This window comes from Anoplolepis gracilipes, chromosome 10, assembly GCF_047496725.1.
Source record: "Anoplolepis gracilipes chromosome 10, ASM4749672v1, whole genome shotgun sequence".
Classification (NCBI taxonomy): Eukaryota; Metazoa; Arthropoda; class Insecta; order Hymenoptera; family Formicidae; genus Anoplolepis; species Anoplolepis gracilipes.
Window position 1 is genome coordinate 4,465,879 of NC_132979.1, and position 26,864 is coordinate 4,492,742.

The window sequence follows — 26,864 nt, forward strand, 5'->3', positions numbered from 1 at the left end:
AGAGAGTCGTCCTGTAGAGAGTCTGTTATTTTGAACGCGTCTCCGTAATTTAATATTACTGTAATTATTAAAATTATATATCATTTTTAGTTAAATATATCTTGATCATATTTCTAATATTAACTAAAATAATTGACAAATTTTACCTTGTGTATGAAAGTATTACAATAAATTTGCGCTGTTGACGATTTTAATAATTACACTACGACAAACTCTCGACATTTTACAAAACACCGATAAATTCCGCGCGATACTTGGCATAAAGATCCTACATTAGTCGCTCTATGCATCGCAGCGTCGCAAGTCGCGTGGTCCAATCAGCGTGAAGCTAGCTTGACGCCGATTGGATAGCACGGTGTTACGACGTTTGCGACGCTCCGACTAATGCAGACTGACCTTAAAGTGCGGCAAGTGTAAAACGGACAGATCTGATTCTGCGATGTGATTGGTCCGCTACTTCGATACGCGATATTGCGATTCTCGACTCCGCTTGCTCCAATAGATTTTGAATCGCGATCGTTTATAGCACGTTACGACAAGACTCACGTCCGTGCATTCTTTTCGTATTTCTCGCAATTATTACTGTCTAAAAGTGAGTTTCGCGGACGAATACCTATCGCGAGTGTTTCCTAAAGCGTCCGGAATGTGTTACAATCCATTAAATGCCGCGTATAATCGCCAATATCGTGATATCTTGTTCGGATAATCTGTGACGAAGGGGGGAGGGGAGAGGGATAAGCGAAGATTCTTCCCTGAATCCGTTACGTGTTTCTCGCGATTAATCCCGTAAAAGTGAATCTCGCGGACAATTACCTACGGTATAATGTTTCGTAAAGTGTCGAGAGTTTGTCGTCTGTATCAAGTGGCGCGTATGATACCGCGATATCGCGATATTCGGCTCGTGCGTTTGAGGATGGGGAGGGGGGAGGGGGAAGCGGTAAAAATTTCTCCGAATCCGTTTCGCGATTTCTACCGTAAAAGTGAATCTCGCGGACGATTATCTACGGCGAATATGTTTCGTAAAGTGAAAGCAAATCACCGAAATCGTCGATATAGTGCAAATTAATTGCGATACTTTTATACAAGGTAAGCTTAGAGATTGAAAACTATATATTTTAGTTAATATTAGAAATATGATCGACATATATATGACTAAAAATTATAAATATAATTTTAGGTGGAGTGCACATTAAATAACGCATGATATTGGTGATCTATGAAGGGAGAGATGAGTAAAAGTTTACACAGATTTTTCAAGCTTGATTGCTGAGTTGCAGCAATGGTATGAATGCACATTTATTTTGCCATATATGTATCTTTATATCACGACAATACAATTTATAATTAGACATACATAGTAGTATTAGTCGATGATGCATTAATTTGAAAATTGATAAATATATTATATTGGTGTCCATATCTTAATTGGTAATATATCATCTATTTCTTACTAACCGGTAAATTTACTCCTATTTATCTTCAATCGTCAATCACATTATTAAGATATCTAACTTATCGATATCTAAGCTATTGGCGATATTGATTTCTAAGGGAGGACGCCTCAGTCTGTGAAAACGCATACTTTTATATATATTTATCCTTGAATCAATTGATTCGCGATTAAATATTAATTCGAGAATTCTTTTATAAAATTCCTATATTTTAAACACTTGAAATAATAAAAAGAAAAAATAATCACATTTCTTCAATTGTATTTTATGATTTTAAATATATGAAACTATACATATATGCGATCATAATATATAAGATTATATATATAATTACAATATTAATAATACGTAATATATGAATATTAATTTTATTTTTTATTGCATTTTAATATTCATTTTACTATTCTTTTCTATATTTTCACTATTTAATTAGAACGTTCAAGGTGATATGAAACGCTTGTCAAAGCGCGGTCATTATAATGCGATGACATTAAATCATTGCGAACAAATTAAATGAGCAATTAGTCACGCGAATATAATGAATCATGAATAAAGTGGAGCAAATGCTTTGAACATATACATATAATCTATTATTAAAATGTTACTTTATGCTTAATTAAACATAAAAAAGTAATGATATAATGGAAATCTTTTATTTTTCTATAAGATAGATAAGAACAAATAATAAATTAGTAAAATTTACAAAAAATAATTTGATAATTAAAGCAAAATATTTTTAATATTAAAATTTTGAAAAAAGATATGATTGCTAATTTTGGCAGAAAAAAAAATTTTTTTAATATCTAATACGAAATGTATTAATCAAATATGTCTATTTTGTACTGTACTTTTTACTTTATACGCTATGAGATTATATGTTATAATTTGATTTCTGCATATAATTCTTATAAATTTTTGCACGCATCGAAAAGTAATACAACTGTTTTTGAAAAATCGGATTTAATGTTGATTATGAATTTATTTCAGATTATCTACTGTTTGTTGTGTAATGCCATGATTATTATTATTCTTTATTACCTGTCAAATGTTATAACAAGCTATACGAAACACAACAGATCAATTAATAATTTAATCTTTACATATAAACTGTTGGGTTACGCGGCATTGTATATATTTTGGATTATTGCCCAATAGCACGGATCAAATAATTTTTGCTGCAATATAAATACGCATCATATTACTTTATACAGAAAGTTCTGTATTATATCATATATACATTGATAATATTAGAAATCAAAGCAGTAATAATTGTTATTATCAATATCGGAATATTAATATCTTTCGTGTATTAAACGATAGAGAATGCAATTTTGGTGAATACAAAATTATAAATATAATTAATAGTTTTTAAATACATAACAAAATTCATCCTCGAATTAAATTTAAATGAGTGTTATTTTAACAGAATTTAAATTTGAAAAAGAGCTGAAATATTAGAATAAACTTTAAAAAGAATTGGGTCAAACAGTTAAATTTAATTTAATGACAACTCGTTTTTAAATTAATTGAATTTAAAATTACTTATCGATTAGTGCCAGCACCAGTCGTTTATTTATACATTGACTAGTTATAATATGTTGATATAAATAAATAATCGATAGGGTCTTAGAGAGAGAGAGAGAGAGAGAGAGAGAGAGAGAGAGAGCGGTGCGCCTTTAATTGATAACCCGATTAATTATGCATTCGGACTTCGAGCGCAACACCACTTGGTCAGTTCAAACAAGGGTGGCAAGCCGTCCGGAATGTGGCATGCAAAGTGCAGCTTGCGTGTGAAACGGCTGTAACCTAACGTAGCTTTCGCTAAAAGCGCTTAAATTTATAATGGTCCGGTATTATCGGTCAGTCACAAACAGCGCGACAGATCGAATTTAAGGATATTCTGAAAGGGATTTGATTTAAAAATGTTCCGCTTCTTCGTATTTACTAGAATAGATTGCCACGACTCGCAATTGCAATTTTTTTTGCAAGTTTTATCTCTATTGATCGAAGATCATGTGAGATATGATTGACTTTTGTCCCAAAATATTTAACAGTTTTCTATACATATAAGGAAGCTAGAAATGCAGCTAATTTTTTCAAAAAATCTCTATGTAATAATGAAAATGCATTTATGAGGTCTAACAAAATATATATACGATAGTCTTTTACCATTTTTTTTTATCAAGATTCATTTCGCTTTTTATCGCGTATTTTTTATTTTACTCCCTTCAGAACGTATACCGGGAACACTCGGGAAGGGTGAACAATGTGATTAAGACTTAACTCGAAAAGCAAAGTCTATTCGCTCTCCTTTTTTCATCAGTTCGCCGCGATATTACAATGGAAAAAGAAATTATGAGAAGTTATAACTGTGATTCGTATCGCGTGCGGAAAAGAAAAAGAAAGAGAGAGAGAGAGAGAGAGAGAGAGAGAGAGAGAGAGAGAGATGCAAAGTGCAGAAAAATTGTAAAGAAATTCGACGGTCGTCGAGGGAGCGGCAACTTCTCGCGAAGTCGCGGCTTCAGCAGGAGAGTCGTTAACGACACCCCGCGTGGCTTTAAGAACTAATATTTCCATCATTGTTAGCTTTTATGACGCGCCAGAGTCGCGGTTCGTATCGTTCACCTCCAAAGAAAACGTGCGCCTGTCGTTGTTGAGACTGTTCGCACGGATTGGCCTGAACACCAAGTCTTTTAGTGAGAATACAAACATGCGCGTAAAAATTATATAATATTCTATAATCAGAGAGGCCAATTCTTAATTAAATAAAAATAAAAATCGGTCCGGATCTAGTTGAAAGAAAACCAGGAATCTTTGGAATAATTTTATAAAACTCGCTTAAGCTTTTTCTATAAATTCAAAATATATATAATGAAATATATTTAGAATTATAATTATATATTATAATTTTTAGTTACTGCAAACTAATAGAATTAATAGAAATTAATAGAACGAAATATTTTGCAAATAATTTCATATCAAATAAGAGATATGTATGTATGTTATAATGTTAACATTATTTAATTGACAAAATGATAAAGATGTAACAGCTAATAAATTTTGTAGAAGGCAATTTTGTGTGTTAGGCTATTTGCAGCACGTGGATGCGAGATACTAAATGTAGGAAGCCCGTAGGTGAGATCGTTAGCGCAAAGGGTGTGACTTGGCATTGTGTCCCGAAGTATATCTTAAGTGTTAGTTTATTGTTACCCGCACCCGGTGGGCAGACTACCCTTACATATTTAAGACGACCCATTAGTGTCTAGTGGGTGCTTGCGTTGCGAAACGTCACGAAATACGGTCTTATATATCTTGCCAGTTTCGATAGATATAGAACGCATTCGGCATAATTGCTTCGTACCGACAGCCATGTAACTAACGCGCATGATTGATGATTACCCTTCGATCTAATCAATCACTTGGACTTCGCCGAATGTAGGCCATATGACGCTTGTCGATAATTAATTCTCTTAAAGAGAAAAATTAATTAATTTAATACGTGATAATGTATATGAAAATGCAAGAAATATAAAAAAAATATTTTCTCATTTTAATCTTTTCAGATGTTTAATAATTAACAATAGAAATTGATTGAAATTTATTTTTCTTTCAATAGAATTATTATATGTATATTTTCAGTTGCACTATTAATTGCACATAAAGGACACCTTACACGATTTCTATTATATTCAAAGATGATTTCTCATGACTTTCTCAAAAATGCATGTTTCGAAACAAAATTAATAAAGATGCGAGAAACGCCAACCATAAGTACAATCTTTCTTTTTAATTTATAGAAATTTAACTTGATTGAAAAAATTAAATCTTCTTCGCGGCATCTTTGCAAATAAATCTTGCGATCCTTGGAAATCAGAATCATAAGAGGGAACGATGGTAGCGGTAATCTTAGCGACCGAGAATGCGCGGTAGGCGGACTCATTAAACTTTTCGTCGTTTGGTCCTTCGGAGAATCGTGTCGGGAGTAACGGCTCCCACGGGAACAGCAGTGTGGCGCGATTATACAGACCTCTCCGTTTCGCAGGAGAGGGGAAAGGATTATACGGTCGCGACGTAAAGAAGAAGGGTTAAAACGGCACATCCTTGCTCCATCTCTCTCCCTCTGTATTTATCTCTTTCTTTCTTCCTCTTCACGCGTCCCGTCGCACAGAGAGAATTCGAATGCTCGAACGAGGGAGAGGACTCGGGCGCGAGGAAGAACCGAGGAGAAAACGAGAGAGGATCATCTCGCTCGAGACTCCCCCCCCCCCGCCCCCTCCCTCCACCCTCGACAAGCCGTCCCGTTTGTTGCCTTTGTCGCTGCTGTCCGCCGGGCCCAATCGCACGAAATTAATGTCTCACCATTATTAGCAGAAGTTAGCCGACTGCGAAGAAGTTGCCACGCCACGGGTATACTTTCGGGCGACGGCAGAGGCAGGAGGATAAAAATAGAGTCGAGTGGAGTTATAACTTCTGGCCTCTCTGATCGCACGTTCACTCTTGTCGCGCCATGTTTCTTCGTTAATGCAATTGCCTGTCGGCGAGAGGTCCTCGGATTAGATGACACACGAGACTCGCATCTTTTCTTCGACCAACGGCGTTTTTATTCTCGTCGAACGCTTTTAAAGCTGTATCACGCTATCGTGAAAACAAATAGAAAAATGAAAATGCGAGAAAAGAATATTTGTTTAAAACTCTTCTATATGTAATATTTCATATTAAAACTTTTATAATTCGGGAATTATAAAAATCAGTACAGATATTTTATGAAATAACATTTTTTTTTCAACACTTGCAGAGAAGATTTTCGATATGTGATACAGCTTTTAAGGTTTTTCTTTTGTCACAGATACGCGACGCTGTGCTTATTCCGCATCATCTGTATCAATCCCAAGCACAAAAGTGCTTACATGGTATAACGATAAACATCCCCTAACGCGATGTAATGTCCTCGTAGATGGAAAAATAACTGTTCGAGTGTCGTAATTAAAGCGCGACGCTGGAAAACGTCTCGCTCGCCCCTTCGCGGTGGATAATAGACCGAGAACCAGTCGTTATCATAAATTCTTAATCCGAATCGACGGTAAAACTGAAAGTTAACCAAGTTCGGTACCATTAGCCGTAACAATGCCCGCAGTAAGTTCTTACGGTAACGATGCTGTAACGACGGTTTCCGGAGCGTGGCAATTTCTCGCGATAAAGTTACCGATGGGACCTACAAGAATTAAACTCGCCCGAAGGGGTAGATCGGCGACGGTGCAGCGAACGTCAAATAGGTATTAAATTTTAAAGTCCGTTATATACAGTGGCAATTTCTCGTTTAATTGCTCGATGAAGGAATTGTTACTTTTGAGTTTGACAAAAACAAAAATAGTCATCTTTTGCTCTGTTTCTATTATTGAATATTATTAACTCTTATTCTACATTGATAGGTCATTTTTTCTAACGGTCAATTTCTCGAAAACGAAACGGTAAAACAATATACTTAAGCAATTTTTAAAATTATTTTTAATTTATTATTCTAGTTTTTAGAAGAATCAAAGAAGGTAAATTTTTTAAGATTTTTTTAAACACTTTTTAATTATAAAGCTTGTATTTTTACTCGTAATTTATCAAAAAGAGCGCACACAAAATATTATATGATGATTCGTTATTAATTGTACAATTGAAAAGAGACTAATTATCTTATGTAATTATCTTTTATAAAAACGTGAAAACAAACTAATTGTAGAAAAATATATTTTTACATCTCCTGAAGTACTGACATGCAATTAAGAGTCGTTCTGTAATAATTGACAATGAGATTTCGGTTATAGAAGCGTGAAATATACCATATCCAGTTTCACGAAACGACCGCGGACCGCGGACACACCGTTTGCGAGTAGTCCGAATTGAAACGGATTACTCGACGGAAATTAGTCAAAACTAACAATGGGACTTGGGCGACCCGCGCGCGGCATTCGGCGTCCGCAATCGCGGCTGAATCGCGATCGCGTAATTCCGCAAACGGAGCGATTTCGTGCCTTTGGACAAAAGATGTAATAATTCTGCCCTTGTTTTCTACCGCACCACCTTTCTATCTTCCCCCTCCCTCGCCGACCGCCGTCATTCTACCGCGCGACGTTTCTCCGACCCTCGCGCGAGAAACCCTTTGTTTGCAAGACAAACAAGAATCGTTTGCTCGCAAGAGTCAGCGGTGGTGGAGGTTTTGAAGGACCGACTCTCGGGGAGAAGACGGAATTTTAATTACGGGAATATTACCCGAGAGGTCGCGAATAATTGTACTAGCTGATTTTGGAACAAGGAATTAGCAAAGATTCCGTAAAAGCGTGATGAGATGTTATTCGTGCAATAGCACAGTCGATCGAAATATTTTTTAATAGGAAAATCATTCTTTTTTCTGATCTATGCAGGGTCGAATATGTAAGCGAAAAATATCGGCGTGCTCGTGATGAATGAATTCGCTTGTTTTTAATATATCAACGGCGCGAAATGTCGCCGATAAGCCGGTTGAACGATATCGTAAACATTTTAATTAAAGCTGGCGAAGGATATTTAATTTCGAATAATTAATGGTCGTCCGTCGAAATTCATGCGTCCCCGACAAAAGCCATCGCCCTCTCGATTACTCTTGATTTTCATTACACGAGTCAACAGCCACGAGGCTGACGGCTATTAAGCGCCCTTTTTTTTCCATCCCCCGCTGCTCCGAAACGAACTTATGGATTCTCAGCGAGAACGCCAGAGATTCAAACACGGCTCGCGACACATTTTGTTCTACGCTATTGTAAAGGTCTTATTCGAGTGTTTCATTAAACCATCAAACAATGTGCTTTGATAAAAGCATCTCTTGTATGGTCAAGCGTTATTCAAAATAGCGTATATGTACCGTTTCTTAATTAATTTCACGCTAAACAATCGATGCAAATAAAAGACAGTTCGTATGTATACAAGAACTTGCATTTCTAAAATTTACAGTTTTTCAACTCTTGTGAAAATTATCAAATTACATAGTCAATTGTGACACTTTTGATATATAATTTGCTTTACTCACCTTTGAGAACTGTCGCTATCTGTTGTGCTATCCGGAAAATTCGTGTAGTAATATGCTTACGTAAAAGGTTACGCATACGTACCGACTCGATACACGGCAGCGCGACGTACCAAAGGACACGAGGACACGAGGACAAAAGGACGTTACGACGTTACGTCGTTGATCCTTTCACCGTATTTACGCCAGCGTGAAACGCGATCTCGCGGACGGGCCGTGCGACATGCGACGTGCGACCGGCTGAAAGATGAACAGAAGAGCTCGGCGACGGAGGATGAGATGCGAGATGGCGAGGAGAGGTGAGGACAAAGATGGGGTGAGGGACGCGTTTTCCAAACCGCGCCAATTTTCTTTGAACAACAGCGGCGTCTCGCTCGCGCACGGACAATGCATAGCGGATTCAATAAAACCGCAACAATAAGGGTGAAAACTGCGAGGCTGGTGCGCGCCCAGCGAGGAACAGCGACAGGAGGCCGGGGAGGGCGGGAAGGGGCTACGGCAGCGAGTTGTACCGGCGCGAGAATGGGAAAGCGGAGGGTAATTTGAATGAAGAGACAAGAGACAATGCGTGGGCGAAGCGCCCAGAACAGAACGGAACGTCGGGGTGGAGAGGAAGTATTCTGGTGGTTAGGCAAGAGAAGAAAGGAGAGAGGAGAGGGGTGGGAGGGAGAAGAGGATGGGTGAAAACAACCGCGGAATCAAATTAGAGACAACGGCGTAGTAGGGCAAAAGGGTGGAAAGAGGAACATTGGGAAGGCGGGGGTAGTGGGCCAAAGGGAGTGCGGTACGGCGGGGTAATTATATTTACAAGTGGCAGTTCTCGAAAACAAAAGACCTCAAGATTGCTCGATTCATTCGAGAACTCCCGCGGAAGAATCGTTCTCTCTCTTCTTCCTCCCGTCGTTCTTCTTGTCGTCGAGTAACCGCAAGTCTGTCTAATGTCACGCAAAGAGAGTGAGTGAGATCTGGGCGCGATCCGATAAATCTGTAGTCTAACAAAATACTAAATAATAAAATCGCAGAAATTTCGCAATCATCGTTACAAGTTGGAACCTCGTTATTTTAAGTTGTATGCAACATACAAGCGCAGCTAATCTAGTCTTTTATCATCATTTATGCAAATATTTAAGTAGACTGTCGTATAGATTTGTCAGATGTCGAAAATTACATGTCTTAAGTCCACAATTTGATTAGCAAATGAGATTTACGTTAATAATTATTCTTATCGTCTTCATGTTACGTGACTTCCAACTCCAAATTTCTAAACTAATTTGCGTGAAAGATTGACTGTTATTGACTCAGTGGATTCTAAATCGAATAGAATAATGGAGCTAAAATTAATCTTGGTTATGTCGTTTAAACGATCTCTTCTGCCTTTCTCTTGTGAACGCTCAATTTTATATCAAGTTGATAATATTTCCCAGAGATTTCTGTTATTTATTTTTTTTTTTTTTTTTTTTTTTTTTTTGTGACGTTTCTCTTTTGATCTATTTAAATATCTCAAAATAGAGGAAAACTAAGACATTATCATGTCTTATCATTCTTCAGTTTTGTTTCATTAACCTCATTTTTAAATTTTTCCTGTAGTAATAAGTTGAATTTTTTTACAGCATTTTACATATAATATTCGTAAAGCTGTTTTTTTCGATGTGACGTAATACATATTTTCTTCTCTTTTTATTCTCTCTTTTATTTTTCTCCTCCGTCTAGTATAGTACCAGTTAAGTGATTTATGTCTAAATTGAGTTACGAGTCGCGCGATCGAAAAAGTGTTCACTTCTTGCCAAGGGAAAAGAAAGAGGGAAAGAATGAGGATAGGTAACGAGTTCTTTTGATAATTTTCCAAAGGCTTCTTCGTCTTTCTCGCATCGAAACCTTTGAACTTCTTCGAGCGCCTTTCGCGACGCGGTCGAGATTCTTTCCTTTTCGCGAAAGGCTATAAAGCAATTAAGTGGTATTTGTTCGCCTAGTTCCGTTGAGATTATTTCAGCCTCGTGTGCGGCGACTCGAATTAATCAAATTAACTTCTATGGAAACGCCGCGACTACTACTTACAACAGTTTTTTTTAACAGCTCGATATTCGCATTTCTTTTTGTGAAAAAGCTTTTCGCTTTTTCTTTTCACACGAGAATCGTATGAGAAAAATGGCGAGTTTTGAGGCTTCCAACACTTTGTTATGCCATAAATTGTTCGTGTATTTTTAGCTTCGTTTTAAAGCTCGCGATTCAACTTTTGTTTTCATCGTGTAAAATTGAAATATCTGGAATATCGCCACGATAAAAGGAAACAACTGTATTGTATCAAATATATATATAGGTATTTTTATCTATTCTGTTTGAGAATGTTAGTTGCATGTATTCGTTGTTTATCGAAAAATCGCCAAAAGCACCCAAGCCAAAAACTCGCTCATTTTCGTCGCTCTTTTTAAATTTACCCCTTTTTCTCTTACCTACGAGTGAGACGACAGTCGTAGGGAAATTGTTTGTCCGACTGACGGCATTTCCCCGTTGCCCACCACCCTCGCGCAAGATAGACGACCCTTTTCACATATTTTCATACACATATATATATATATATATATATATATATATATATATATACGTATATATTTCGCCCCGCGGGCGGGACAAAGCAAAATGAAAAGATAGTTCGGATGCTTTGACTTCCGCTTACGTATGCATACTTTCGCGCGCGCGTTGTACCGCTGTTACGTTATTCGCCTCTCTATACACGACGAACAATAGTATCGACTGCGAGACACACATAAGACCGCCACTTGTCTCCCCTTTCTGCTTGAAAACTGTACAAAGCGTCAGAGAAATCTTTACTCTGAAATCTACTGATAAATTCTTCAAATATGTCAGTATCGATCGATCTATATCGTCCATATATTTTTTTTTTTTATATATTTACATACACTATTCTGCGTATCTCATTAAATGCGCGTATATAAATTTCGTTGCTGCGTGAAATACAATTTATTTGGCATTTTTGTGGTAAAATTTATTTAACAGCCCCGCGTCAATTAATAATAAATCTGGGCAACGCGCGCGGATTAATTGCAACTGATGCCTAAGTCATGGCAGCCGGTCGTTATCGGCCGTGCGACAAAACGGGGCGCGAACGAATAAAAGGGCTTTACCGCCGCGCGGAAACACGGAAAAGCAGCAAAAGAGCTCGGACATTTGACGCGGCGGGCAACTCTCTCCCTCTTCTCCCGCCCCCTCCCCGTCCGTCGCAGCTCAACGCGACGCGACGCGACGCGGCGCGGCTTTATGGAATTTTTGCGGAACGGCTTTTTTTAATTGATGCAATTCAAACCAGCCGCCGGGGCAGCGCGCCTGGCGAGCTCGTAAAACTTTTCGTCGCCTTTCGCGCACTTTCGTCGCACGCGAACTCGAAGTTCCGGCTTTTTCCTCGCCACCGATCCTTCGTCCTCATCACGGAAAAACACTCGCCGAGGGCACTCCTGGGACGCATCAAGCTTCCTAGGAACTGCTCTCCGTCGTCCGGAATTATGCCGTCGTCCTTAAGCGAGTAACCCTAAGCTCGTTCGTAATCTCGCTCGCGGGAAATCTCACGCGAATGAGACGGCGATATCGCTTTCTCGTTAATGTACGTATCTCGATTGTGAAAATTCATCTGATCGATATATTTATTATATTTTTTTATCGTATTTATTTATTTTGCACACATTCTATTTGTTACATTTGTTTCGCATTTTTATATATATTATGGTCGATGTTATCGTGTGATCGATTTTCTTTTGGATATAGGTACTATTAATTAGGTAGAATTAGATTTGTAATTCTATCGCGATATATACATCCCGAATTCGAATGCATCTGCATATATTTAGTTTTCCGAAAATGTGATATCAGTGCAAGGTTTCCGACATTAACGAGAAGCGGTGCCCCACAACCAGGTTCCGTTCTTCTCTTCCCTTTTCGCTCGCTCTTGGCATAATGAAAAGCTTAGCAGTTGGTTTAACTTGGCCGAGGATTAAGTTTACCTCGTTTCAAGGGTGCCAGAGCAGCGTGGAATTTCTACCTCTTATTTTTCCACCTCCTCGCCCCGGCGCTGGAAAAGAGCGCGGTAGGTATTTCTTAATTAGCAGCAAGTATCTCGTCCGACGGAAGTTGCCTTATTAATTAATATTTTAGAAGAGAGACACGAGAGAGAAAGAGAGAACATGAACGCGAGGGGACGAGGACTGAAAAAAGATAGATATTTTCTATGAGACGTGACTTTCGCTTATACGATTTAGCAGTCGAGATAAATATTATTTATTAAAGTAAAAAAGAACGCTATACAATTATGTGGAATATGCATAATCATAGATTGCAATGAATAATCATAGAATTCTGTGCGACACATAGAGAGAGAGAGAGAGAGAGAGAAAGAGAGAGAGAGAGAGAGAAGAGAGTTCAGATTAAATCGTATGCCATGTAAATTGTAACTAAAATAAATATAAGCTGAAACGTTGCGTGATGTTGAGGAATATGAAGATATGTTAATTTAAATTTTAACTTAAGAAACGCTAAGAAAATTATGAAGCCGCGATGATAACCCAAATGAAATCTAACTTATTTTATGCTATCACTTATAATATATGTATAGTAAATTATAAAAATTAAAAGATAAATTTATATATATATATATATATATATATATATCTGTTGAATGTATTATCTTCATCTTTAAGTATGTATTTTCACTATTTTGTTTTATTGCTGTGCAATTTTATAATCTTTTTACGATTTGACATTGTGTGAGATAGACAATCTGATCATTTACACTTCAGGATTGAATCGAAACTATCCACCAAGACATTTTCGCCTCATTGTTTCGGTTACTCGTAACGATCGTTTAATATGGCTGTTAACGAAGCCGCAAAGATAAATTCGCGTTCGTAGTTTCGAGAAGTGTCATTAACGAAAGGGTCGAATGTGCTATCTTAGTGATATCGCTTGGGTCGAGTACGTTCGAAGAAAAAGTAGTAAAACTCGACAAAGAAAAGGGCAGATCGGGGCAAAGAGGAGGGCAACTAAATATAAAAATACGGCCTCGACGGACATTCGAGAGGTTAACGTCGCAAGAACGAAAGAACGCTGAAAAAGTGAAAAAATAAAAGAAAAAAAAAAAAAACAGGATAACGGCCGTGTCGCGCGCGAGACGTTTTAATAAACCGAGTTGGTCAATCAAAGTGAGAGTTAAGGAGCTTTCTTGTTTTTTAACGGCATTTTTACGCGCGCTTAAATCACACACCGCTGCGAAATGATAGGGCGAGAAGCGAGTGCGAGCAAGGGATACGGAGAGCGAGAAAGGAAAGAATTCCGGGATTCAGAAAGGCGTGGAAAGATTTTACGAGTGAATGGCGATGAGAGGAACGGATGTAAGCGCGGACAACTCGAGCAAGTATTTGCGCATAGACTTGCTGCTTCGAACGAATTATTATCGACCAAATTTCAAAACTATAATACACATATATCGATGTAATAGTTATGTTCCAGAACCTTTTATGAAGGAAAAAAAATAAAAAATATATCGTCACTCCTTTATGTCAGAATCACAAATATGTAATATTTATTTAAGTGCCTATTAATAATATACATAATACTAATGTAACATAACTAATGTAAAAAAATATTATGCATAGTGGTTGAATAATCTGAAGGAATTACAAGAATAAAATTAAAGAATCTGAATTTTTTGATCAAATTAAATTTTTAAATTACAATAAGTCAGAATTACAAAATTGTACATTCGTGATTTTGACATAACAATAATAAGAACAATGATATTATTCTAACAATAAGATATGCTTAAGCACAACGATGTTTTTATTATAATTGATTTGCGCAATTATCGTGTATAATTATACACATTAATTAATGTGTTTGTGTTATTAGAGTATCGATATTTGAATATTTAATATTTCTATTCGCGAGTCGGAACGGTTTACTTTGTGAGGTTGCCTCAGCGGCGGATAGGTGGTTATTTTAACACAGATGCGCACACAGAATTGCAGTTATATTGACACTTTAAGCGTAGACTTTTCATTCACAACTTCTATAGATGCGCACGTCCTAAATTATACATTTTTCATTCAGTTAGAGTTAAATGAATCTGTGCTTTGTTACGCGGGAACGGAGCCAACAATACATGTTACAGATCATATGCGAAATTACAAGTGTAACATTGTGTGGTTACGAATAAATATCTATTACGTATGTCTGTTAAAGAGTTACAGGAAAATAGAATGAGAGCTAGATTAAAATTTCAGGTTTTTAATACTTTTTTTTATCAATTCATGTGAGGTTGTCATTTAGTTATGAATCAATATGAAAATTGATCTTTTTTTTTACTTTACAGAGTAATAAAGTAACAATTTGCTCAAACTCTAAAAGATTTTCTGAGTATCATTTGTTTTTTAATAATTTCTTTCATTATTTAATACTATACACTCAACATAATGGAGCGATTATAATTATTGGAGATAAATAATATAATATTATAAATAAAGTGTATATTACATTCAATCAATAATATAAAACAGAATTACGTCATCAACATATAAGTTAAAAATTTCATGTAATTGTTATAAAATTATTATTGAATAAACTATGAGTATTAACAAAAAAATTATAACAAAATATATATTTGATTAGACACTTGTCTGCAAAATATATTAATACAAAATTTGATCTTATATTTAGAGAACATTTTTATGTTTTGATACATTTTTTTAGAAATTATCCAATGAAATGTAAATTAATAAATTTCACTGAAAAACTGGCAAAGTAAATGAGATAACTCTTCATTCTCACAGGGGCACGCGAAATCGATTTCGTAACAGACTTTAATATCAACGCGCTCAACTTAAAGCTCAAGCGGCCGCACGAATCTCGTTTATACACACGGCTGTTATGCTGCCGCCGTAGCGGGCACAAAAAAATGCGAAAACTTTCGCATAACGCGCGCAGCCTTCATTTTTATTCGCTTCACTTTTTTATACTCGGACCCGACGAGACGAGACGAGACGAGACGAGATGAGACGAGCCGTAGCGGCCATACCGGAACGGGATACGCGGTTCCCATCGGCGGGCGGATATTATTTCAGTCGGCGCATATTTCCGCAAATGAATTTTATGAAAACAGTTTTTGCTCTTTTAATTAATCGCTCTTCTGGACCGCCGTTTCTCTTCGCGCGCGCGAAGCAGTCGAGGACGAGCGGCGGCTTTTAGTAATAATATTGTTTCAGAGACCGCGGAAAAGAGCCGCGATTCTCGCTCGCCTTTCCCTCCTCCCCGGGTTCTTCGTGCGATACGTGATTTGCGTGATTTACGCAAACCCGTCGCGACGTTTGCACACCCGCGTTCCCTTTTTTTCTTATTATCGCGACGAAGAAAGGCGCGCCTGGAAAAATTATTGGAAGATAATAACGCTCGTCCGCCTCCCAAGTTGCTCGTAGCTGCGGGGGAGTTCTGCGATTCGACGGGGTAATTTGCTGGTGATTAAACACGAGGGATAGTTTGAACGGAAATAACGAGAAACGAGAAGAGAGAACGCTATTCGATGTACACTTTCGACGGGTAAATAGATGCCGATGATCATGGTTATTGGCACTTTCTTCTTTTGTGCAACGTCGACGAGATGGTTAGATTAGCGATATAATTTATAACTAAATTTGATCGCATTTATTATAAACAATGCGATTGTATTTAATGCGTCTGCTAATATTTAAATTTATTTCCTTTCTAAAATTTTATCAGATTTGTTATCTGCTATTTGTGGTTTCTTTACAGAGCTATCTTTTCGAAACTCTATATTAATTCTAGCTAATATTATATTGAAAATAATCAACACAGAGTCAAACTAATTTAAATATTTCGCGATACATCACACAAAGGAAATGTCATCTTTTCTCATATTTAAAAATCTGATCTTGCTGTAAATAAGAAAATCCAAGTGAAAGATGGACATCGTCCGTTTTATCCTGTCTCAAAGCCATTGCATATTACCTTTTTGCATGTTGATTAGAGCTGAATCTTGATATTGTGTTAGTTAGATTGCTTAACTTTTTGGTGGGATTCAAAAGTTTTTGTTGATAATATATTAAAAAAAAAAAAAAATATGCTACATACACAATTATGAAAAGAATAAAATTAAAATTGTTAGATTAAGATTATTCGAGACAGAATTTATGTATAATTAATACGTACTTGTATATAATTAATACGGATTTTCTGATATACATACATATTCATTTATATTTTGTATAGCCCTTCCAATGTTTTCTGTATAATACAAAATTATAAATAGAATGTTGTCTTAGATTCTAAAATTATATTTCGCTTCAAGTGAGTTTAAATGTCCTGTAATTATATTCTGCTATTGCAAAGTACGTATTTAGACTATGTGTAAGGCGAATGTGGCACTTAAAAGGAGGGAATGGCAATCCAGCAGGAGAGAAACGCTTTGTGCTAGCAATAAAGTGCCGCATTTTGTACAAACAGAAGTAATCGTCAGTCAATTAGACGGTCGGGAGGTTGTAGTTAGGCGAACCTTCTGGCGGCTAGGCGCGCCCCGGATAATCGTGATCGTAAATAACATTTATCGGGGGCCCCCGTGGTCTAATTGCCAATGATTACCGCGAGCCGTACGAGAAAAAATTGCCAATTTGCATCGAATGCTCGACCGTCTCTCTCGTTTCCCGCATCATTTACTTACCGACCGCCCGCTCATCGGATTATAGATAAGCAGGCTCGCCTGCGACGTTAAATCACCTTCGCTTATCCAGCTACGGTCGTTTCACTGAATCCTGAATTTCCCCATCCGAGATACGTCGATGTTAAAAAATATCACGGGCGTATTATAATTCTTGCAGAAGAAATTGCACATTTCGTAGCAGTGTGTACGTTATAGAGGTCGGAAGAGTTGTGAGTGTTTGTCACGATTGACCTGAATCATTATACAAGTAACTCAACATTCCGCCGAAACCGATCATGTTGACATGCGCGAAGCAAGTAGTAGGGACATAAACAAATATTATTCATAAAGGTTAACGTCTTTCGCGACACGTCTAATACCGTTATATATACATATATATATATATATATGTATGAATATATTATCGTAGTATAAAACTGTGTTAATTATTTCATTATTCGTTTTAATAAGATACTTTAATTCGTAGAGGTATTTAGAGACTATTTTCTTTCAAACTTTTTAATTTCTTATGAATATCGAATTTCCATGCAGAATATTTAGCGCGTATATTGCTAAGCTATCAAGTATTAAACTTAATCTTCATGTTAACAATATTTGCGATTCCGGATGTTACGGAGGACGGGAGAAGATACTGTGTTCTTTGGCGCCTTGTCATAAATTCGCGATGTTCAGCCGAATTTCGAGTCAATTCGTGCAAATCGTGCGCGATCGCCCCTTTCGCGATCTCTCCGGACGCTTCCTCTTCCGTTTCTTCACCTCGCCTTTTTGCATCGTCGGATACGCGGAGAGGGTTCGCACCAGAGAATAGAGTTGGATGCCGCTCTCCTGAATACACAATGCGATTTATTCGAAACGCGGCATATAAAACACAAAGGACCGCGTATGATTGGTAAATTATTGAGGCGGACCGGATTTGTCGGCCAATCACGTAGCGGCCTTAAATAATTCAAGGGAAATAGGAACGGAAGATGCAAAAGGGAGGGCACGTCGGCGGCAAAAATCATTCCGCGTGTTGATTCTCGCGTCAAAACTTCGCGAATCAATATCGCCCATACTCCTAGACATAGACATATGCTTTAAGAAAAAGCAGAAGCGATGACGGTTCTTTTTTTCTCGTTCTTTTATAAATAGAATCAGTGTATTTATCACTGACAGGCAGTAAATAATTACGGTTATAAGAAAGAGTATATATAGTACTATAAATTTCTAATGAAATCTTATGGAAAGAATCAGTTAATAATAGTAACTATTTCATTCAGTGTGATATTTTATATAAAAAATGTCTTATATATTAGAAAAATTTATAGCAATTTTTTTTTTTAAGAAATATATGAGTTTGACCAAGAGTCTTGTTTATTTTTTATAAATTTATCACACCTTAAAAATGAAAAAGTATAATATTGTATGTAATTCTGAATTTGAATATTAATCATGCATCTCAAATATAAAAGTTTCTCAAAAAATATCTATTTATAATAAGTAGAAGAGAAGCTTTAAAAATTATAGCTTGTAAATATAATTATTATTGATTTTTCAGCAAAATCTTATTGCCATAATCAGTGGGACATAATACTCGTTAATCATCGCTGAAATTTTATATATCACTGTTTTAATTAGTGATATTTTTACTGATTCAGTTTAAGAAAAATGATGACTTATATCACAATTTACAATTACCACTGTTGCATAACATCGAAACAAATTTATTAATACTTCTATAATAGAACTATAATACAAAACGTATCTATACTATAGTAAACGCATACACACTTTCTTAATTAATATCTCGGTTCTTTCGTACGTCGTAATTCAAGCGCACATAATCAGTGGATATACATATATATAATGCTGTCCATGATTTATGCAGGGATTTAAAAAGCGATATCATAGAATACAATGTACAAAAGTGTTTCGATATTATTTGCACTGGCTGTGTTCTGTTAAACATTCATTTGATAGTTGCATAAGTACGGTATAAATATTTGTAATATTTTTAGTGATCGTTTAGTTGCTTCGTCAAAGACGAAATTTTGCGTTAGGAACTATGCTGGAATCGTCACATATTTTGCGAGAGATTAATTTATTTTATAATTGTTGGAATATATTTCGATATCGAAAGAAATTGCGCGTCCTTCAGTTCAGTCAGGCGACTTTAATGCGCTCAATGAATGCAACAATAAGAAATGTCATGTTTTAGTATGAAAATACAAATTGCAAGTTATCAATGTGTGGTTTGATAAATTCAAATAATAGTATGCTTATATGATATTTCTATGATTTGATTATTCACGAAGTTGAGAGAAAGATGAACTAGTAATTGGCACTCGTTATTAATCATGCATATGTGATGTATGTTATTTATCATAATTTAAAATCGCTATCATCATTTTATACACATACAAATTCTAGATATATTTGATATAACAAATTTTTACAAAAAAGTACAAGAAAGTATTATATATAAGAAATATTGACGAATGAATTTATATTTAATTTACTTAAAAATTATAACAGAAACATATAAAAAAATTTATTAACGTAATTTATTAACAATAGATTCACAGTCGAGTTCAGTTAGCTTCGCGAAATATGGTTCTAATGTCTATTCCTTAAACACTCTTTTGCCGTCGATGATCAACAATTAATTATTGCCTCCCTTCTCTAATTGCAAGGAACAAAGATTTTTCTCATTATTTCGTTATTGCGGCCGAAGAGAAATCGTGAAGGTCGCGCCTCTGAAGGGATAGTCCTTAGCAGTTTTCCAACGCAGCTGCTAGCCTATTATCGCTCGACATAGGTACTTTTGGCATCGACGACGAATCCCCGAAGAGCTAAGGGAGGAAATAAAACATTCTTCCCGACTACGGGTATTCCTCGTGATCCGATACGATCAGCATGGGCCGGGCCGGAGAGAGAGAAAGAGAGCGCGAGAGAGAACTTTTGGCATAACTCAGCCTCGTTATCTGACTCGCAAATAAGGCAACGGAAAAGTTCGCGACATCAATCTGGGCCTCTGCCGGGAGATTCGAAGTTGAAACAATGCTTAAGTCACCCTTAACGTATGAGTCCCATGGGGTGGTGAATAGTTGCCGTTGCTACTTGCACTGCTTCTCTCTCTCGAAGCCCGCCGATTCGATCTCCCGATTCCCGATGCTCGCCTTCGTCCGACAGGATCCGCCAAGAGTCATCCTGTGTACCATCTCACCGAGATGCCGTCCTCGGCGAGGCGAGCATTAAACGTTAGACACTAAACTTTATTACCATCCCGAAGTTTCGGGCTTCTCTTATGACACGGCTATTGTTAAAGGTATCTTGAATCGGCCGGAATAGACGTCGATACAAGGATTTTGTAAAAGCGAATAAATTCGAAGAAGTCGCGGTATATTTTCCTAGTTCATAAATTTTCATGCAGGTTATATTTTTTTTTTTTTATTTTTTTTTGTTTTTTCTTAATAATTTATTTTAGCGATTTTTTTTTATTTGTTTAAATTAGATCGCGCAGACACTCGATCTATTATAATCTAAAGAGCACCAATAATTTGCCATAATTGGCCAATAGATGTTCGTTACCTATCTACTGTCTACTTATCTATTTATTTATCTACTTATTTATCATTTAGCCAGTCGAGCGTGGGGAAGACGAGTCTATTCGACGTCTCAGATATATGAATCTAATTAAGTGAGAGAACGAAAGACACATTTCGATTTACATATTCTTTCCCCCCCTTCCCCCCTCACGTTCTATCTTGCATTGGAGAATCTATAATTCAAAGATGGAATAATAAATCATCCGGAAAACGCATTTATCAAACGATATACAGGATGATATAGGAGATATAGTTGTTCCGCAATTTTGTTAGTTTAGCAAATTTTATACTTGTACGAATTATATACTTGTCCTCTTTTTAACAGAACGTCGCGATATATCCTTGTGTTATCTATTTTATATTTTTTTAGATACATTCTTCTATACGTTGCTTATTCGCGTTGCTTCACTGAAACACTATTATATTTTTTTCTTTATTTACATTAAAATTAAACTTTGTTTAATTGATGGCGACGAGAAGCGAACCGCGTGCGAAATATATGTATAATATATCTGTGCGCGGTAAACACCTCATCGTTTGCAATGTCGATAATTTAACGATCTTATTTTTCGATAGTTAAGGGATATTCGATTATACGCGCAATTTGCCGCAAGTCACATGCTAAAATTACGGGTTTGGACGATCGGCATGGTAAACCACGAAGACAATGAGAACGACACGAGATTCCACGAGTCGTCCCTTCCCCTATCGCGCGACTCAATCGATATCGGTGCTTACTTCGTTTGTCATTTGGCATCGTACGATGCTTGCGCATTGATACCGTTTAAATTATTCATGGGGTTCAGGACGTTATGGGCGCTCGAGCTGGCTGGCGCTGGATATCCGTTGTGGTTATGGGCTGCTTCCCCGTTCGCCTGTCGAGGGCCACCCGCGGCTACGTTCTGCAAGATAAAAGAAGACGCGTGAGGATTACACCCTGTCGATATATGATATTCGGATGTGTACGGATCGGTTTTCTCTTTCAATTCGGTCCTGATCGAACGATCTCGACTTAGCGGAAAATTTATGCGATCGGATGCACGCACGTCCTTTATAAAGTGCCGTCGAGCAATATCGCCGCGATCGAGAAGCAGCACGTATTTTATTTTTCTATCAATCTTATATGCACATCTTTTTCTTTTATAATTTTCTCGACAAATAATTGCAATTATATCACTATGTGATTTATATCAATGCGAGTGATATACCGTACCACTGAAGGTGATTTGCACTGACCGCCTTAGTTAACAAATTCTGGTGAGTGTGACTCGTTTGTGTCCTTGTCTAGATTATAACTCTAGCTGTAACATAGATTGAGAAAGAAATTTTAATTAACCATGGTTATCATTAAACAGTACACTGCGAATGATATGCCATTATAATTTGTAAAGTGAAAAAAGACACATGATTTTCTTTTGCAATTTAGCTTGATCAATGATATTCGCGAAAAAGAATGATTTAAAATTTAAAACGCCTTTAAAAGAGAATTTCTTATTTAAAGAGGATATTATAAGCATATTTGATCGCGTTAAACAAAAATAAATATTGCTTAATAACACATTCTACATACTTACTTTTTCTGCGGAGACGAAAAGAAGACTTAATTGTCAGAAATATTAATATTATTAGGAATATAAATATATTTTTAATTATTAACTGTTTAATTTAACCGTTAATCACGTCACTGATACTGACACGTGTCTATAAAGAAAACGTGCAACATTTCATATTTATTGAAATTGATTTTAATATTTTATATATATAACAGTCGTGTATGAAATATATTTAATCTATTTTACCTTTCTCGATTCTACCGATTTCTTTCCATATTGCATTTAATCGAGTAAAAAATTGATTTTATAAATTTGATTATATAAAAATTATGTTGAATTTATTCTCGAAATTCATTTATTAAATTCTCAAATACATATCAAAAGACGTATCAGAAGATGCCGAATCTGTAATTCTGAAGAATTTAATCCGATTAGAAAATAATTTATAAAATTTAGGAATAAAAGCCATCGATCGATCGTTTCGTAATTCGATTTCAACAATTATTCACGACGCGGCACGTAAAATCCAGCGTGGGCTTTCGTTCTTAAAGGGTTGACAACGCTAACGAATTCGCATATCTTTTCCTCTCTCTCTCTCTCTCTCTCTCTCTCTCTCTCTCTCTCTCTCTCTCTCTCTCTCCCCCCCCTCTCTCCCTCTTTCTCTCTCTTCTTCCTTTCCTTATCTCCCTTTCTAATGTACCGTCTAAGACTCTGCTTCAAAAACAAAAAGCCGAAGAATGAACTTGTATCTCATTGTCAGTGCCTGGGTTGGAAAAGGGAGGGATGGAGCAACTCAACTTTGGTGATTCCCTCTTTCTCGTTCTTGCGACCGATTCTTTATCCATCTCCGTCTCTATCTTTCTGGTGGCCATATTTATGCGCTGATGGTACAGAGAACTCGTGGGAGAGGCGGAGGCTGCACTAGGCTAGGTAAGCGCCGTTGAAAACTTCCAACTTTATATCCCTCCTTCCCTGTCTTCCTCCCTCATTTCTCTTTCGTCTTATCCAACCGATCCTGCTTTCTCTTCGTCTTTTACAACCTTCGTCTCATGCTTTCTCGCGAACACGCGTGCCTCCCCCCGCGTCTCTTCCCTTCAGTTTCTCTTAGTTTCTGCAGTAAAGGTGTTAAATTATACAGGCTTAAAATTCGGTAGACCGTGCGGCTCAGCCCCTCGTGACGAGATCCTCCCTCGTCACGATTTCGGCCCGTAAGTTGATCATACTAACTTTCGCACGGCGCCGAATTAAGCTTCCATTTTCGGCAATTATCCCGCGCCTTGGAACGTCTTGGAATACAGTACGACGCAGCGAACGAATCGATTTTAATTACAATACGTTTTCTGTCTTCAAAGAATGCAAGAATAGATTACAACGTAAATTATTATTGAAACAAATAAATTTTTTATCTATTTTATTTTTCTTGATTTTATTTCGCTTTTATTTCTTGCTAGGTGTAACGGAAAAATAAAAATGAAAGCGCAGATCTGTCATGGGATCACTATGAAAGGTGTTATCTCTTTAGTGTCTTAATAAAGCATTTTTTTCATTCTAACGTAAAAAAATGTAGCCAGCAGGGTGCGGTTGCGGAGTAATTAACTCGTAAATAATTACGATAAAAATGACAAAGCGTTGCTAGAGAAATGCTTTATCATCTTTCTCCGCGACGGGGGTGACTTTTTTTCCTTACGAAGGATCCTTAAATCTCGTCGCTGTGAGAACCCTTTTCCCTAGCAGGACTTTTGTCCCTCTCTCTGTCTCTTTTTCTCATTTTACGTTTTCGTCTTTCGGTATACATGTACTCCGGATCTTCCCTTCTCTTTCTATCTTTGTGCCCTCATCCTCCTGTCTTAGAGAGTCCTGCTCGTAATTAAGAAATCTCCGTGGAAGACTCCAGACCGCCGTTGAACGTTACTATGGGTTAAATTAAGTCTATGACTTATTCAAGTTTTATCTACAATTGCCAGAGGAGGAATTACCGAGTTGTAGATTTACTGCCGACATTGCAATCAAACGGCACGTGTTTTGCGATATTCGGTATATGAGTAGATAGAACGTGATAAAGGCACTTGAGGTAATCTTTCTTCAAAGTCAAGTACTTCATATTTTTTTATTTGATTGTTGTTTATAACTGTTAAAAATTTTATAATTGTTTGAAAAATAATTTTAACGACATAATTAATATTTCACGCCAGATTATTAATGGAAACACGAGTTTTCGCGTTGCATATGATAGTCGCGAGCAACTTCTTTTGCGTTTATTCGCTTTTCTCATCTGTCGCAGAAAATCTCCCGGTTTTTCCTTCCTCTAGAGAGGATCTCGCTCGCGCGAGTAAGACATTAATCGTGACTCGGCGCGAGGGTGGTAAAGCGGGGTCGGGTAGTTTGTAACTGATGGTAAATGCGGAGCATCGCCAACGCGCGAGGGGGGTTTGCCAGGGAGAATCGCGTGTCATTTGTCCGTTGATCTCCCGTGGATGGGAAACGGCCAGGTGCGCGCGTCCCGTTTCTCCGCGTGCGGCGCGGCTTTTCTTACGCGCAAAAATTAGCGCCACCCACGCTCGTGGTCCGACCTCTGGCACGAGATGAGAATTAGAGGAAGACGTCGTTAATCGCCCCGGGATCGTTTGGAAACGAAATTTACTGGCGGGTCGTTAGCCCGCGCGCGGCCATCTTCGATCTGATTCTTTCCCTCAGGAGAAAAGAGATTTATTAATACTCTGTTTTCTTTTCTACAAGCAAATAATACTTATAGATTGAGGAAAAACTAATCAATCATATTTATAGACTTTTATTGGATCAATTTCAATTTTTGTAGTGCAAATTTGTAATTGTACATCGTCTTTCTTTGGTCATACGAGTTTATCTGACATTAAACGCATCTTGGCAGATTAATATCGAGTTTTATATTAAAAAATTCGTTGTTGAAGCGCAAGTTTCGATTCGACCGCGTGATCGAGTCTTTGCGACGGTCCATGATCGTTATAAAAGTAAACTCTCGGCCACGTAGCACATAGCTCTCTCCGACTTGTTTCCCAACTAAACTCATAATCTCGCATAAGCTCGCAAGCCGGGCTTTCCCATGCGAGCTTTCTCGGGACGCGCGCGTTGTACAATATAAGGGGTCGCGCGGAGGCTTTACGTGAAATTCAGCCAAGCACGGTGCACCTAATAATGCGCTCGTTAACAAGAACGACGTGTACACGCGCGTGTGAGGGCTCGTGTGTACGTGCTTATGTCTTCCTCCCTCTCCTTTGCGCCCTTTCTCTTTGTCTTTTTCTCTCTCTCTCTCTCTCTCTCTCTCTCCTTCTTCCTGTCACGACACAACTTGTGTTACATTGACTAACCAGGCAATCTAATCGGCTGATCGATGATCGATCAGGGTCCGTTTGTTATGGGTAAGAAATATTTTGACCACAACACTTCGAGATTTCGCGATAATCTTTCTTCCCTCGAGCGACAACTTTTAATATATATATGTATATATATATATATATATTTATTTAATTTTTAATATATATTAAATATACATATATTTATAATAAATTAAATTTATATTTTTTTCGTCGTTCTAATTAACCTGCTGTCTTATATTTTTTTATTTTTAATATATATTTTTTTATATATTTTATATATTTAATTATATATAGATAGAGAATAATATATGCTCATTTTGTGTAATTTCCATGACATCCTCTGATGTAATTCTAAACAGATCGTATTCGCATGCACAACGATAGAGTATCTACAATGAAGGATTAATGATGGACTAATGGCTTTGTTCAGTGTGGGAATACGCTCATGGCTCTGTATAGTACTGCATTACGATGATGTACGTCCATTTCACTAAACGCTACATTTCGAGGGATTAACCGTGCGCTACATTAATTATTATTAATGGTATCATATCCTATTCTGACACATTCTATTCGGATATTCTAATGCATACGTTATATCGATCCCTAAGTCTTTCATTCATATCGAAACAGCTATTTTAAACCAATCGCGTACAATTAACGCAATATCGACAATGAGAATTGTATATGAACCTCTTATATTTTACAATTATAAATCTTTTACAAATACAAATACATTCTTTAATAAGCTTGTGATGTTATAATAATTTCATCATAATTTAATTATTTTATTTATTCATTTATATTAATGTAAAAAGATTTATATTACATTAAGAAAAATATAAATTAAAATCAGGATAAGAAATAAAAATAAAATAGGAAATGAAGTGAAAAATAAGATCTACCTTAATAAATATAAAATCTTCAATTTTCTTGATTTATTTTTATGAATTCGATACGTCCGGAACGCATTTGTTTCATTCTTGAATAAATGGATATTGAACACTCACAGATTCAATAAAAGTGACATTAAACCGAAAGTTTAATTTCGCCGAAATTAGTCTCTCGCATTCGATGAACTTTCAGGAATCTAATCGCCTGGAAGCAATATAGAGGACATTGTAATGTCTCATTCCCC

At 36.8% G+C, this 26,864-nt stretch overlaps 1 protein-coding gene and 1 long non-coding RNA gene across 6 annotated transcripts in view; one reads left to right on the forward strand and one right to left on the reverse strand.

Moving 5' to 3' along the window:
- The first annotated feature begins 743 nt into the window (after positions 1-743).
- Positions 744-26,864, forward strand: part of LOC140670015 (uncharacterized) — a 38,257-nt gene continuing 12,136 nt past the window's right edge. Inside the window, exons 1-2 of the long non-coding RNA XR_012047458.1 lie at positions 744-1,086; positions 1,178-1,282. This is a non-coding gene — a long non-coding RNA (uncharacterized lncRNA). The remainder of the gene's footprint in view (positions 1,087-1,177; positions 1,283-26,864) is intronic.
- The window catches only part of LOC140670005 (LIM domain only protein 3), an 81,038-nt gene continuing 73,094 nt past the window's right edge, over positions 18,921-26,864 (reverse strand). For 2 of the 5 annotated variants that reach the window (XR_012047453.1, XR_012047452.1), the window contains exons 6-7: positions 22,034-22,121; positions 21,638-21,722 (exon numbers count right to left, since the gene is read on the reverse strand). Coding sequence is in view for 3 of the 5 variants with exons in the window: in XM_072900329.1 (XP_072756430.1) it covers positions 21,567-21,722 (156 nt within the window). In the remaining 2 variants the exon portion in view is untranslated. Of the gene's footprint in view, positions 21,723-22,033; positions 22,122-26,864 lie in introns of all 5 variants that reach the window. The other 3 variants (XM_072900329.1, XM_072900327.1, XM_072900330.1) reach the window with 2 other exon arrangements.